The sequence below is a fragment of the Stomoxys calcitrans genome, chromosome 2 (assembly GCF_963082655.1).
Source record: "Stomoxys calcitrans chromosome 2, idStoCalc2.1, whole genome shotgun sequence".
Lineage (NCBI taxonomy): Eukaryota > Metazoa > Arthropoda > Insecta > Diptera > Muscidae > Stomoxys > Stomoxys calcitrans.
In genome coordinates, this window is record NC_081553.1 from 83,604,070 (window position 1) to 83,620,438 (window position 16,369).

The following is a 16,369-nucleotide window of genomic DNA, read 5'->3' on the forward strand; positions in this document are numbered from 1 at the left end:
GCCTCTAAGATGACTAATTTGTTAGAGTTTTGCCAATAACTTTGAGATTTTTTGAATAAAATCAAATATGGAGAGGCCACCGTAGCGCAGAGGTTAGCATGTCCGCCTATGACGCTGAACGCATGGGTTCGAATCATGGCGAGATCATTAGAAAAAATTATCAGCGGTGGTTTTCCCCTCCTAATGCTGGCAACATTTGTGAGGTTCTATGCCATGTAAAACTTGTCTCCAAAGAGGTATTGCACTGCGGCACTCCGTTCGGACTCGGCTATAAAAAGAAGACTCCTTATTATTGAGCCTAAACTGAAATCGGAATGCATTCATTGATATGTGAGAAGTTTGCCACTGTTCCGTGGTGGTATGTTCATGGGCAAAATTTGCATTTGCATCGAGATAAAATAAGGTTTCATCTTTGAGCTAAAACTTGAATCGGGCTGCTCTACTCACTATGAGATAAGTATTGCTGCTGTTCCTCAGTAGAATTAATGTTTGCAAGAAAATTTTCATTTTATAGGAATATTTGAAATCCTACTAAAATATAATACTAGTTTTTATATATATATATTGTACTCACTCTGTTGGCATTTAACATTCCGCTTAAAATCGTTCGTTCTGAAAAAAAAAATAAATAAAGAATTAGATTGACAGTCAGATGATTAATTATTGCATACATTTTTTAAACTTAAAACAATTAAAAATGTGTTAAGTTCGGCCGTGAGAACTTTGAATACCCAGCACTATGGATAAAATACCATCCATAGCCGATTACTGCCTTAGGTGTATGTCCATAGTGGCATGGGGCGGATTATTATCTGTACCCTCTTTCAACTTTACCTAACCTAACATATCCCTTGTAATATGCAAATGGGGGCTAGTTTGGATCGTATTTGATTCAGGCTCCGAGAACTCTTATACAAGTCACAGTTTCAGCGAAATCTGGCAACAAATCTGCTTTTTATAGGATTAAGACCCTAAATTGGAAGATCGATCTATATGGCAGCTATATCTAAATATAGTCTGATCTCAACCATATGTTGGTCGGGTGACGGGAGGCTTCAATCAAATCACTATTTCAAATTTCAGCGAAATCTGGTAATGAATGCAGCTAAATATTATGGGCTTAAGACCCTTACTCGGTAGATCGTTCTATACGGCAGCTATATCTGAATAAAGACCAATCTGAACCACATTTGACTCGGATATCGGGAGTCTTTAAACAACTTACTAATTAAAATTTCAGCGAAATCGGATAATACTTGCGGCTTTTATGGGCTTTAGAGCTAAATCGGCAGATCGCTCTATAAAGCAGCTATATCTGAATATAGACCGATTTGAACTATACTTGCGTCGGATATCGGGAGGCTTTAATCAAATCACTATTTCAAATTTTAGGCTTAAGACCCCAAATCGGCAGATCGGTCTATATGGTAGCTATATCTGAATAAAGACCGATGTCAACCATATTTCAGTCGGATATCCGGAGGCTTTAATCCACTCACAATTAAAAATTTCAGCAAAATCGGTTAATAATTGCCGCTATTATGGGCTTTAGACCCCAAATCGGCAGATCGGTCTGTATGGCAGCTATATCTAGATATAGTCTGATCCGAACCACATTTTGGTCGAACGTCGAGAAGCTTAAAACAATTCACTATTTCAAATTTGATCGAAATCGGATAACTATTGTGGCTTTTATGGGCTGCCGTCAATCGGCAGATCGGTCCATATGGCAGCTATATCTTAATATTGCCCGATCTTGACCATATTTAGCTGTGATGATTGAAGCCTTTAAACAACACATCCCGGAATCGGGTTATAAATAAATGCAGCTTTTATTGGCTCATGACCGTTAATCGGCAGATCGCTCTATATGACAGCTATATCTGAATATAGACCAACTCACTGTTTCACTCAGCGAAATCGGATAATAATTGTGGCTTTTCAAATTCAGCGAAATCGGATAATAATTGTGGCTTTTTTTGGCCTTCAACCCCAAATCGTTGGGATTGCAAATGGGCCAAATCGGTCCATGTTTTGATATAGCTGCCATATAAACCGATCTTGGATCTTGACTTCTGGAGCCTCTAGAGGGCGTAATTCTCGTCCGATTTGACTTAAATTTTGCATGTGGTGTTTTGGTATCACTTTCAACATTGCTATATATGCTTCAAATTGGTTCATAACCTGATATAGCTCCATATAAACCGATCTTGGGACTTCTTCAGATTTTAGAGGGCGCAATTCTCGTCCGATTTGACTGAAATTTTGCATGTGGTGTTTTGGTATCACTTCTACCAACTGTACTAAGTATGGTTCAAATCGGTTCATAACCTGGTATAGCTGCCATATAAACCGATCTTGGGTCTTGACTTCTTGAACCTCCAGAGGGCACAAATCTCGTCCGATTTTGCAGAAATTTTGTACAACGGCTTCTCCCATGACCTTATACATACGTGTCCATTATGGTCTGAATTGATCTATAGAGGGGGCAATTCTCATCCGATTTGGGTGAAATTTTGCATGAGGTGTTTTGTAGCGCAAATCGGTACATTACCGGATTTAGCTTCCATATGAACCGATCTGGGATCTTCCCTTTATGAGCCTTTAAAGGGCACAATTCTCATCCGATTTTGCAGAAATTTTGTACAACGACTTCTCCCATGACCTTCAACATAGGTGTCCAATATGGTCTGAATCGATCTATAGCTTGATACAGCTCCCATATAAACCGATCTCCCGATTTTGCTTCTTGAACCCCTACAAGGCGCAATTCTTATCCGAATGAACTGAAATATTACACAATGACTTCTACAAGGCTCAGCACTCGATTCATTTATTGTCCGAATCGGACTATAACATGATATAGCTCCAATAGCATAATAGTTCTTATTAATTATTCTTTGTTTGCCTAAAAAGATATACCGCGCAAGGAACTCGACAAATGCGATCCATAGTTGAGAGTATATAAGATTCGACTCGGGCGTGCTTAGCCGCTCTTACATTTTTGATCTATAGACAATTTTGTGTTTCGTATTATTGAAGGTTACTTAATTACAATGTTCCTCGGCTAGTTTTTATATAACCTGCAAATGCAAATTTGCCCATGAACATTCCATTAAGGAACAGGGGCAAACTTTTCACATATCAATGAGTGCTGCGTGATTCAGGTTTAAGCTCAGTGATAAGGGGCCTACTTTTTATAGCCTAGTCAGAACGGCGTGGAGCAGTGCGACACCTCTTTGGGGAGAAGTTTTTACATGACAACCAAACCATTCTTTCAAATGGCATAGTTCCTCACAAATATCGTCAACATTAGGAGGGGATAACCACCGCTGAAAAGTTTTTCTGATATTCACGCCAGCATTCTAACCCTGGCGTTCACCGCCTTAAGCGGACATGCTAACCTCTGCGCTACGGTGGCTACCTTTAATAGAATATAACCTAAACGATCCTAATGTATTCATACCAGTTTTCGTTCCCCAGTGTCCTAAGGTCAGGAAGCATTTGTCTATAAAATCTTCTGCTCTGAATTCCAGATTCCAACGAATTATATTTCCTCCCATTTCTGCCCCTAGTTATGTAAAAAAGTTTTAATAGCAGATGGACTTGAGTTTGAGGTTCCAGAATTGCTTCCGGCACGTTGACTTCTAGCAAAGTTCTTGCAACACGTTTATAGCCCATCCATTCCCTAAGAATATCCAAAACCACTGTGCCACAGGCAACGATGCATAATTTTTGTTTGTTTTGCCATTTGGGTAAATAATGAAAATCTCAAATGGACTTGAACTAGGCAATATACAATTCGAAATATCTCTGAATTATAAACATTTCAATGTTGTGACGACTATCGATGTTGTAAACTTGTCTGTCGTAAACCATTCGCTATTTCTTGTATGGGGGATATGAAATGTGAACCTAATTGAATTGTTGATATTTTTCTACACATGCAATTGCACAAATGAACTAAACAAATAGTCGTAAACTTTCTCCTCTTCTTTATATTTTAAAATAAATCTCTTATAATAATAATAATAACTTTCTCTGTCAATGTGTGTATGTGTGATTTGTATGCATGTCATTTGTATTTATTCCAAACGTATTTAGCGATGAGAAAGAAAATCGTTCTTGTACCGACGGCCCAAACAGAAGCCCAAAGGAAACGTAAGTCCATGGAAGGCATGCGAATTGCTTGCAAAATTAGACAGCGGCTGTAGTCTACAATATGCTGAACTGAAATCGCTAAGATCACTGCTAAAGAGACTGCAAAGAAATTGCTAAATAAACTGCTAAATGTATACAGCCTATCGTTATTGATATGCGTTTTTTTCTTTTTATTTCTTTTTACTCTCTTCTTGTTGTTCGGACCGAAGTATAAATAACCCTTTATTTGACTTTAGTTGTAGCACTAAAAAAAATTGTTTCCCTTTCGTGTACATTTCTCTGCAGTGTATAAAATAAGCAAAGCTTTACCTGTAGCAGCTAAGAACGCAACCAATCCACTTTTATGGTTGGTGGTTTAGTTGGATACAAAGCTTTAGATAAAAAGCTTTTTTGTGATAACGCTTTATGTAGACAGCAGCTTATTTAGATAAATACTTATGTGTGCCTGTGTCTGTGTGTGACGTCGTCATAGCCTGGTCTGCTATAAAATTACGTAGCTGTAGTAAATTTTTTAAAGCTTTTAGCCATAGTGTATTCTATAACGTCTTCCCTCACTTCAAATGTCAATAATATTGTTTTTTTTTCTTCTTTTTTCTAAAAAATTACAGCCTCTACAATGTCTGCTTTACGCAAAGAAATTATCCGCAATAAAATCCGAGCAATTGGCAAAATGTCTCGTGTCTTCTCTGTACTAAGGTAAATATTTATGTTGATAACTCTATTCCTAACATGCAATAAAATCGTGTATTCCCAAGAAATACTCGATGAATAATCAAATATTTAATTAATATATACAAGTGTTAAGACTTTAATTGCAGGCAATTGGGAATTTAAACAATTTTCAAATTGCACTTTACAAATACTTTGTTGTGCATATTGTAAAATAGTGATAATGCCAGTATACATTTGAGTTCGAAACTAATTATACTCAATATTATAGGATCGGAATGTATAGGATTGTCCACCTAGTGGTTACGCAATTTTTGTGGGAAACTCTATAAGAATTGGTACAAGGTTAACGTTGAAGCACCGCTAAACTGAACTAAATTTCCGAATATGGCAATATGGAGGTTAAAACAACGGTATTTTGGAGTAAAGAACGAATTTGATACCTATTTGTAGGGCATAGTCCCAAAACACCCTCCAAACGGTTCATTTTTACCGACCATGACAATATGGAGCTCAAATAAAAGGGATTTGGGAGTGGAGCATGAATTTGCACGTGCTCCACTTCCAATCCATATTTAAGTCGAATCCATATTTAAGCCGAAAAGTCTGGGGTGCCATCCCTCCCAAAAAAAGCACTTCTGATTACCCTTATTTTCAAAAACATCAGATATCGGAGATTAGTAATTCGATTCGTTCGAAATTGTTTTGTACATTTACAGTTACCAAAAACAAAACATGGTTTTTTATTGTTGAGGTCGCCTGCCTCGGGGGCCGCCCAAAACCAGCCAAAGTAATATGTAGACCAATCACGATAATATAGAGCTCAAACGAAAGGTGCTTGAGAGAAAACAATTAAAAAGGCGTTAAATTTGGCCGGCCGAACTTTGGATACCCACCTCCTCGGGTATATATGTAAACCACCTTTCGTCATAATCCGATGAAAACTGCATAATTTATGTCCATATAGCATATCGAAATATGGTCCAATTTGGACCAAGTTCGGCACGGACATTGAGTGGTATAATAAGTACAAGTCATTGTTCAATTTTGTAGAACTAAATATTGGTCTTTTTGGTAGCTATATCCAAATATAGACCGATCAGAACCATATAAGACACGGATGTTGAAAAACCTGACATAAGTCACTTTGTCAAATTTCAACGAAATCGGAAATTTGATGGGGGCCTAGAATTTAAGTCGAGAGATCGATCTATATGGCAGCTATATCTAAATCTGAACCAAATTGAAGAGGGATGCCGAAGGGCCAAACACAACTTACTGTCCCAAATTTCGGCGAAATCGGTCCATAAATGTGTCTTTTATGGTCCCAAGACCTTAAATCGAGAGATCGGTCTAAGTGGCAGCTATATTCAAATCAAGACCGATTTGGGCCAAATTGAAAAAGGATGTCGAAGGCTCCCAAATTTCGGTGACATTGGACAATAAATGCGCTTTTAAAGGGTCCAAAACATTAAAACGAGAGAGTCTGAATGGCAGCTATATCCAAATATTGACCGAACTGGACCAAATTGCAGAAGTATGTCGAAGGCCCTAACACAACTCACTGTGAAAATAGATGCGCCTTTTATGGGCCTAAGACACTAAATCGAGAGATCGGTCTATATGGCAGCAATATTCAAATCTAAATCGATCTGGGCCAAGTTGAGAAACGATGTCGAAGGCCCTAACACAACTCGCTCTCCCAAATTTCGACGAAATTGGAAAATAAATGCGCCTTTTATGGGCCTAAGACACTAAATCCAGAGATCGGTCTATATGGCAGCTATATCCAAATCTGAACCGATCTGGGCCAAATTGAAGAAGAATGTCGAGTGGCCTAACCTAACTCACTGTTCCAAATTTCAGTAAAATCGGATAATAAATGGGGCCTTTATGGGCCTAATACCTTAAATCGGAGGATCGGTCTATATGGGGGCTATATCAAGATATGGCCCATCTTCGAACTTAACTTGCCTATGGACAAAAAAAATAATCTGTGCAAAATTTCAGCTCAATATCTCAATTTTTAAAGACTGTAGTGTGATTTCAACGGGCAGCCCCTTAATAAGCAGTTCGTCTATATGGCAGCTGTATCTAAATATAGTCCGATACGATGAGTTGCATGTCAGGTGGCCTAAAACTACTCACTACTTCAAATCCCTGAGATATCGGTTAATAAATATAATATAAATAGTCCGATCAGAACTATGTTTGTGTTGGATGTCGGGAGGCCCTAAACAACTCACTATTCTAAATTTTAGCGAAATCGGATAATAATTTCGGCTTTTATAGGCTTAAGACCATAAATCGGCAGATAGATCTATATGACAAAACAACTCTATATGGCAGCTATATCTAAATATAGTCTGATGTGAACCATAATAAGGTTGATTATCGGGAGGCTCAAAACAACTCACGGTTTCAAATTTAAGCGAAATCGGGTAATAAATAAAGCTTTTAATGGCTTCAGATCACTTATCGCCAGATCGGTCTAAATGGCAGCTTTAACAAAATATAGTCCAATCTGAACCATATTTGGGTCAGATCTTGGGAGGATAAAAATAAAGCACTTTTGGGCATTAGAGCTTTTATCGGCAGATCGGTCTATATAGCAGCTATATCCAAATATGGTCCGATATTGCCCGTTCAAGGACTTAACCAGCGTCCATCAAAAAGACATATCTGTGCCAAATTTCAGCTCAATAGCTCAATTTTTGAAGTCTGTAGAGTGATTACAACAGAGGGACGGACAGACACACGGTCATCTTTAAATCGTCCTTGAATATTACGACGATCCGAAATATATATACTTTGTAGGTTCGGAAATTGATATTACGATGTGTTGCCAACGGAATGACTAAATGAATATACCCCCTATCCTATGGTGGTGGGTATAAAAAAAATTCAAAAGGGAGGAAATTTCCTCTTTTTTTATTTTTATACCTCGCAATATAAACATTCAAAAGGCCAATACAAGTGTCATCTATTTTTAATGCCTTCTTTCATCATCTACTTAATTCTTCTGGCATATGCTTCTGATCCACAATGTACTGTTACTATAGACGCTCAAGCTAACGGTTAGTCCATATAAAGGGCTAATTAGATTCAAACTGGTTTATAACTTGTTAGTGGAGGGTATGTAACAGCCTAGTCAACTTAACACCAGTATTAATTTTTTTTGCATAAAACGGGGAAATCCCTTCATCTCCTAACCCTATAATTAATGTATAATAATCAATAAGATTAAATCTTTAACATTTACATATTTTTTTTTTTTGTTTTATCCACCTTTTAGGGAGGAATCTGAATCCGTTTTACAATTGAAGGGACTTACACCAACCGGTGCTTTACCCGTTGGTGCATTGTCTGGAGGCAGAGACTCGTTGAGAAATGGTAAGTTGGCAATTGTTAATGAACACAAGTATGGGCATGTCAAGTCATTGCACCGAAGGTATATAAACACTATAAACACTTCAAAAGACGGACAAGAATTTTTGCTATTTGCTTTTTTTTAACAATCACTTAATTGCATATATCAACAACAAATGATGAATGGCTGCAATTATTGCCCTAAGATTGCCGTCAGTCATTATAGTCACCATTGCAGTGCTCAAAACACACGTGTTGTGTGAATTCACGTGAATTATTTTATTTGATTTTATTTATTTATTTTATTTTATTTCAAAAATATTATTACTTGCATGTAAATGCCTAATTTTTAATTAAATTTATTGTTGTGATCCGTTATAGCTTTGCAAGGTCTGGGTGCCACAGCGGAAATTCATTCGTTTGCCGAAGCCAAGGGTTTGGATGCTGTTAATGAGCGCATGCCACCCCGACGTCATCCAGTGGTTCTGAACAATAACAACAACACTAGCAGCAACAACAATAATGACAGCAGTTCAGCTGCCAAAAAGAATGGCACCGCCGGAAAGGTCACCAAACGCTCAACGACTGCTACTTAGGTTTTAAGTGATGACACCGGATGACATGACACAAACAAACAACACACAGGCAGACGTTATAGAACACACGCACACATATACACACACACAAACACACACAAACACGCACTTAACTAATTTTGGACCTTAACCAATAATGATTTTATTTAGTTAAATCATAATGTTTAGTAAAATTATAATATAATTAATTACATTTTTTTAAATTGATAATTGGTGCTTTTATAAATGGTTATTATCGTTTTCAATAAAGCATAGAAAATCAAGTGATTATTTAATACGGAATTAAAAATTGGTATGGTAACACTATAATTTGGATGGAAAGCTTCAACAAAATTAAATAATAAAATAATTAAAGAAATTAAATTATAAAATAATTAAAGAAATTAAATATATAATTTTTTAATGAAATAGTTTGAAATGTAGGAGCTAAATATGGTAATCGCCAAAATGAAAAGAAAAATAAATTTGAAGAATAAATATTCAAAGAAAATTAAAATGATTGAGTATGACTGATTTGGCTCATTTACAATACTAACTGATCTACATCAATAAGAAATATTTGTGGAATTTCTAGTGACTAGCTTTAGATATGTCCAAGTCCGTTACGGATATGTCTTTTATACTTTAATACCCACCATCATAGAATGGGGGTGTACTAATCTACTCATTCCGTTTGTAACACCTCGATATATTCGTCTAAGGCACCATTAAGTATATATATTCTTGATCGTCTCGAAATTCTGAGTCGAACTAGGCATGTCCGTCCGTCCGTCTATCGAAATCACGATAGCGGTCGAACGCGTAAAGCTAGCCTTTTGAAATTTTGCACAGATACTTAATATCGATGTAAGTCGTTGGGGATTGCAAATGGGCCATATCGGTTCAGATTTAGATATAGCTCCTATGTAAACCTATTTGATTGCTTGAGCTCCTAGAAGCCACAATTTTTATCCGATTTGGCTAAAATTTGGACACAGTGTTCTGTTATGAATTCCAAGAACTGTGTCAACTACGGTCCAAACCGATCTCCCGATTTGACTTTTTGAGCCCCTGGAAGTCGCAATTTTTGTCCTATCTTGCGGAAATTTTGCATGTAGTGCTCTGCTATGACTTCCAAAGTACTGTGTTAAGTACGGTCCAAATCGGTCTATAACCTGATATATTGTAGTTCCCAAAATTTTCCACGTTGTTGAGTAACAGAGGCTCAATTGCTGCGAACGGCGACGAATCGATCATAGACGGTCATCATTAACACTGGCCGATACAGCTGCGATATTTTCTTCAGTTCGTACTCTAGGTGTATTGGTGGTTTGATGTCCAACAATTTAAATTTGGTGCGAAATGTAGTCACAATAGCCCGAATAGCCGCTTCAGTGGGTCGATAAAACTGACCATAAAATGGAAGAAACGCACGATGAATTTTCTTAACAGAGTGTCTGCTCAGAAGGATGTGAGCAGACAGAAATTTGGAGGAATCAAAATGGCCTACGCCTGACTTTTATTATATTACTAGCTGAACCGGGCCCGCTCCGCTGCGCTTTTACTTTATATGGAACAAAACCATCCTTTGCAAAATTATTTTCGACAATTAAAGAGCTATACTTCGAAAAATAGTATATGCATATCGCTTGACTAATAGCTTAACAAATGTTATAGGGTGGGTCGTCCCCTAGACAGTTTGTCCGGAATGTTGGTATCGGATTCGTGGTCTACTACCCAACACCTTTCATTCGAGCCCCATATGGAAGATGTTTTAAGAAGTAATGCGGCCGCTCTGTGATTTGGCCTTGAAAATATATATCGGATTCATGTTCCAATCTAAAATACCTCTTTCACCCCATACTTTTTGTGTGGTGTTATGGGGGTGGGGTGGCGCCATAGACACTTTTCCCAAATATTAATATCAGATACGAGCGTTACTCCCAAAGACCTTTCATTTGAGCCCCATATTGCTATGGTCGTATAGTTGCCCTCTTTGGGAGGTGTTTTAGAGCCGGAAACAAATACTTGGTCCCACATTTGGATATCGCATTCGTATTTTGCACTCAAATACTTTTTATTTGAGTCCCATATTGTCATGGTCAGTAAATAAGTCCTGTTTGGGGGTGTTTTGGGGAAAAGCTGGACCTCAGAAACTTGGTCCAAGATTTGGATGTCAGATTTGCATTCTACATGCAAATACCTTTCATTTGAGTACCATATTGGAATGGTTAATATGACCGATTAGGGGGTTTTTGGGGTTGCCATGGTCAGTAAATAAGTCCTGTTTGGGGGGTGTTTTGGGGAAAGGCCGACCCCAAAAACTTGGTCCCAGATTTGGATGCCAGATTTGTATTCTACCCGCAAATGCCTTTCATTTGAGTCCCATATTGCTATGGTCGGTAAATATGTCCGATTTAGGAGTGTTTTGGGGGTTGGGGTGGCCCTCAAACACTTGGTCCAAAAATTGGATATCAGATATGTTTTCTAGTCTTAAATACCTTTCATTTGAGTCCTATATTGTCTTGATTGGTCTCTATATATATATGGTAGGTTTTGGGGGTGGGGCGTCCCCCTTAGGTAGCCATCCAGAATTTGGATACCAATTTTTTGTTTCTAGGTTACTATAAGAAATCACACAAAATTTCACTTAAATTGCACTCCCCATCTTCGACATCTGGCGTGTCTGAAATAAGGGTGAGGAGGAGGGTCCGTCCCCCCTCCAGTAATCAAAAAATGTGGTACCCTATTTTCACTACAGGATCATTATGCATATTATGTACATAAAATCGGTTCAGTCGTTTTTGAGTCTATACGGAACAGACAAACAAACGAACCCACAAACACAAATTAATTTTATTTATAAGAAGATAATTTTCTATACAAATCCTATAGGTCAAAAATAAAGCAATTTAACTTTCAGGTAATACGTAATAAAAGAAAATAAAAATGTCAAACCATTTAATATTTTCCAACTTAATAATATTTTGCAACATTGACAACCATCATTCAGTGATAATCATAGAATCTTATTGCCAATTTACTCCAATCTTCTTCCCTTGAAATTGCGTTTTAAAGCTTATCTATTGCTAAGTCAAACGCATTTTATATCACACCACATATGTACTTAACATAGAATAACTGGCTTTTGATTCAATTATGACAGATATATGACCTTTGATGATAAAGCATTCGAGGAAATAAATCACCATGATTTATGGACCAGAATAATACTGTCATTGGACATTTTCAAGTTATATAACGTATGCAGTTATAGCATCCATAAAGGATTTTATAGTATTTGCAGAATCTACAAATTATACAACAATGTGTAAATATTTGAGACACAGTCATCTTTTCATCGGGATGCGCTATACAGAGTAAGGCTGCGTTCTAATTGATAGCAAAGTTGAAGGGTTTGTAAAAATATGACGTTTGGATATGGTAAATATATGACCTTTGGTGATAAAGCATTCGAGGAAATAAATTACCATGATTTATGGACCAATATAAAACTGTCATTGGAACATATTGAGTTCTTCCCCCATAAAAAAGTTAAATTACGTATGCAGTTATAGCATCCATAAAGAGTTTTATAGTATTTGCATAGTCTACGAACTATAAAAACAAATATGTTAATATTTAAGTGAGAATCATCTGTTCATCTCGATGCACTATACAGAGTAAGGCTGCGTACCAATTGATAGCAAAGTTGAAGGGTTTGTAAGACATATGACGTTTGGGTGGGGTGAATAATGCTTGAGTAGCCCATGGGCTATTGAGATTTTTGAAAGAAGCAATGCAAATTTTGACGTTTATAGAGCATGTTGCTAGTTGTGAAAAGCTACGCAGGTCTAATTCAGCTTTCGAGCGTCGATTACTAGCCGCTCACACACATATATTTATTTGTTAATAATTTATTGATTATATTTTTGAAAATATTATTATATTTTGACATTGGCATTTAAAAATTAATGGTAAAGGCTCCACTGTTAAAAGAAATTGGCAAAACAAAGTGTTTTTATTAAAGACATTTGCAACCGCTGTATGAAATATTTATTAAACGGCATCGGAATCAGCAATCATTCGGCTTTTACATATTCATGAAATCATGGCACAATAAAAACATTGATCCAAAGAGACTTTTTTTTAACAATGTCCAAGTATTTAATTGTTCTTTTTGCAAAAATTGTTTTTTAGCAAGATATGGGTGATTTTTAATAAATTTTGATTTGGCATGTTTTTGCTGCGGCAGAAACATCGAAAATTTGCATTTTGTAAAAGTTATCGTTTGGCATAGCAAAATGTAAAATTTTTTCTCACCAGTGTAGAAAAATATCAACTAGAGCACACCTCCTGTTTGCACCTTGTCTCTCTCTCTCTTTCTCCATGCCAACCAGGGATGGAAAAGTTAATATGTACTATAAGACAGTAAGTACTTCTTGAATTTTTAAATTTTGTAAAAAAATACGATTATAACCAAATTTTCTAAAATAAAAAATTGATAACACCAAATTTTCTAAGAAAATTCGATTAACACCATTATTCTAATAAAGTTCGATTACAATTGAAATTTCTAAGCAAATTCGAATACAATAAATATTTCTAAGTAAATTCAATTTAAATCATTATGGTCCGATTATTCGATTACAATAAATTTTCGATGAAAATTCGATAATTATTTAATTTTCGATGACAATTCGATAACCTTTTAATTTTCGATGAAAATTCGATAACCATTTAAGTAACAGACATAAATATAAGGGAGAAAGTGGTACAGGGCACACCATAGGGGGGCATTGTATCGCCACTCCTTTGGGTGACCATCATAAATCACCTATTACGCATGCTGATTGAGGAATGATTTGAACCCGTTTGTTATGCAGACGATGTTATAATACTTCTTAGGGGTAAGGAGCCGAACCAGCTATGCAAAAGAGCAGAAAGGGTCTTGCATATGGCATATGACTGGGCTAGACCCAGGGGTCTCAATGTTAACGCAGAGAAAACTAAAATATGCCTGTTCACTAGTAAGACAATGGTTGTCCAATTTGACGCACCACAATTCCTCGATTTCTATATCTGACAAGGTCAAATACATAGGAGTCATCTTGGAAAGGAAATGTAATTAGGAATGTCGCATTCAGGAGCGTACTAAGAATGATCACAGATGTTGGGCACTATGTAGACGGGCCGTAGGCTCGAAATGGGGCCTGAATCCGAGGATAGTCCTCTGGCTCTACAGAAGCGTGATTAGACCAATACTCACTTACGCCTCAGTAGTTTGATGAACCGCTATGGAGAAAATGTTCAAAATTCGATTCACAACAAATTTTCTATGAAAATTTGATTAACATAAAATTTTCTATAATAATTCGATTATCATGAAAGTTTCTATGAAAATTCGATTAACATCAAATTTTCTATTAAAATTCGATAAACATCAAATTTTCGATTAACATCAAATTTTCTATGAAAATTCGGTAACATAAAATTTTCTATGAAAGTTCGATTAGCATCAAATTTCGATTAACATCACATCTTATATGAAAATTCGATTAACACCATATATTCGATTAACATCAAATTTTCTACGAAAATTCGATTAACATCAAATTTTCTATGAAAATTCGATTAACGTCAAATTTTCTTTAAAATTCGATTAACATCATATTTTCTATGAAAATTCCATTAACATCAAATTTACTATGAAAAATCGATTAACATCAAATTTTGTATGAAAATTCGATTAACATTAAATTTTGTATGAAAATTCGATTAACATCAAATTTTCTATAAAAATTCGATTGATATAAAGTTTTTTACGAAAATTCGATTTCCATCAAATCTTATATATAAAAATCAATTTGGTTGGTCTGGATGGAAACATAGGCTATGTAATTTTTTTATTCGGAAGGGGGTCGGACCCTTCCCTTTACCCCAACAGTACTACTCAAAAATAAAAGTGAACCGATTGAGACTCTATGGAACTCAAATGAAAAGTATTCAGGAGTAGAGTACGAATTTCATATTAAAAATTGGGTCCAAGTAACTGGGGGGGGGGGGGGCGCCCCACCCCCAAAACCCCATAAAATAGGTTTATTGGAGGATCATAACAATATGGGACGCAAATGAAAGGCATTCGGGGGTATATTATGAATATGATCAGGAAGGAGGAATAGGCTTTATAATTTGATGATTTCGGAAGGGGGCAGACCCTCCCCCGTTACCCCAAAAACACCACCCTAAAGTGGTAAGGACAATATAGGTATCAAATGAAAAGGATTCAAGAGTAGAATACGAATATGGTATTCAAAATTGGGTCCAGGTACATAGGAAGTCGGCCTAACCCCAAAATTCGTCTCGATCTTCTGCGCTCATTCAAAAATTTTTAACACCAAGTTTCAAGGTGTCTCCCACCACCTGTTATTAGTTAATCACGACTCCAAAAACAACAGACCCGATTTTTTTCGTAATTTTCACAGATTGTGTAGGTTGGTCCTGAAGGAAACATAGGCTATAAAATTTGTCGATATTGGAAGGGGGACTCACTCTCACCCTCACGACAATATAGGGTAGAAATGAAACAGGACTTTTTTACCGACTATGAGGCTCATATAAAAAGTATTTAAAAGAATAGCACGAAGCTTATATTTACTTTAATTCAATTAAAATTGATTTTGTTATCGATTTATTCGAATATTATCGATTTACATCAACGTTCTGTAAAAATTCGATGAATATCAAATTTTCCATAAAAAATAGATTAACAATATAAAGTAAATAAAAAGGCAATTTTCATAAATTTGTTTTGGGAATCCTATTTTTAACACATTTTAATAAAATTTCGATTAAAAAAAATTTTCTATGGAAGTTCGTCTACCATTGAATTTCAATGCCAAAAGTTGTTGCGAATCACTTAAAATTTTTAACAAAAATTACTATGCAATTACCGTTAAGATTGGGTCACCATCTAAATTTCCATGATAGCGTTAAACATAAATTTTTCTACGATTATACGACTTCCATCCAACTTACTATTAAAATCGATTTATTTGTAATATTTTGTGTGCGTAATTATTTAATTTTCTCTTTGATTTCTAAGACTAACTGCTGTACCCAACATTTTTACATTTTCTCTCTGATGGTAATGCATTTTCAATCATACCCAGATTAGAGAAAATTCTGATCCGATTATTATCACACACAATTGTGCAATAGCAAGAACAACAAATCTGTTTAAAATGTGTTTTTTTTTTTTTGTTTGCTTTGTCACAACAATAAACGATTTACAAAAGCAATGTGAAGATGTACACAAATGAACGAACATCATCACCTTTATGCAAATAATAAAAAAAAAACTAAAACACACAGCGTAATTGCAGCACAGCCAGACGTTCCTAAATGAATGGTGTCCGATTAAAATTTATGACTACGACTTTAAGGGGTTCCGTTACATGATTTAAAAAATTTTCGTCATTTGCCAAATTATACTCGTATGCTGACATATTAGTCCACTCACCAATGTAAATAGAAATATTTTACCTGCACAGAGTTGCTTTGAATATTGTTTTGTCTTACCAATAGTATACAAA

The 16,369-nt window shown here is 35.9% G+C and overlaps 1 protein-coding gene across 2 annotated transcripts in view; it reads left to right on the plus strand.

Moving 5' to 3' along the window:
* LOC106083322 (serine/threonine-protein phosphatase 2B catalytic subunit 1) overlaps positions 1-9,015 on the plus strand; it is a 50,597-nt gene extending 41,582 nt beyond the window's left edge. The window contains exons 11-14 of one of the 2 annotated variants that reach the window (XM_059362727.1): positions 4,105-4,161; positions 4,770-4,857; positions 8,126-8,223; positions 8,581-9,015. In XM_059362727.1, coding sequence (XP_059218710.1) covers positions 4,105-4,161; positions 4,770-4,857; positions 8,126-8,223; positions 8,581-8,795 — 458 coding nt within the window. In that variant the 3' untranslated portion in view covers positions 8,796-9,015. The remainder of the gene's footprint in view (positions 1-4,104; positions 4,162-4,769; positions 4,858-8,125; positions 8,224-8,580) is intronic. The other variant, XM_013246256.2, reaches the window with a different exon arrangement.
* The last annotated feature ends 7,354 nt before the right edge of the window (positions 9,016-16,369 follow it).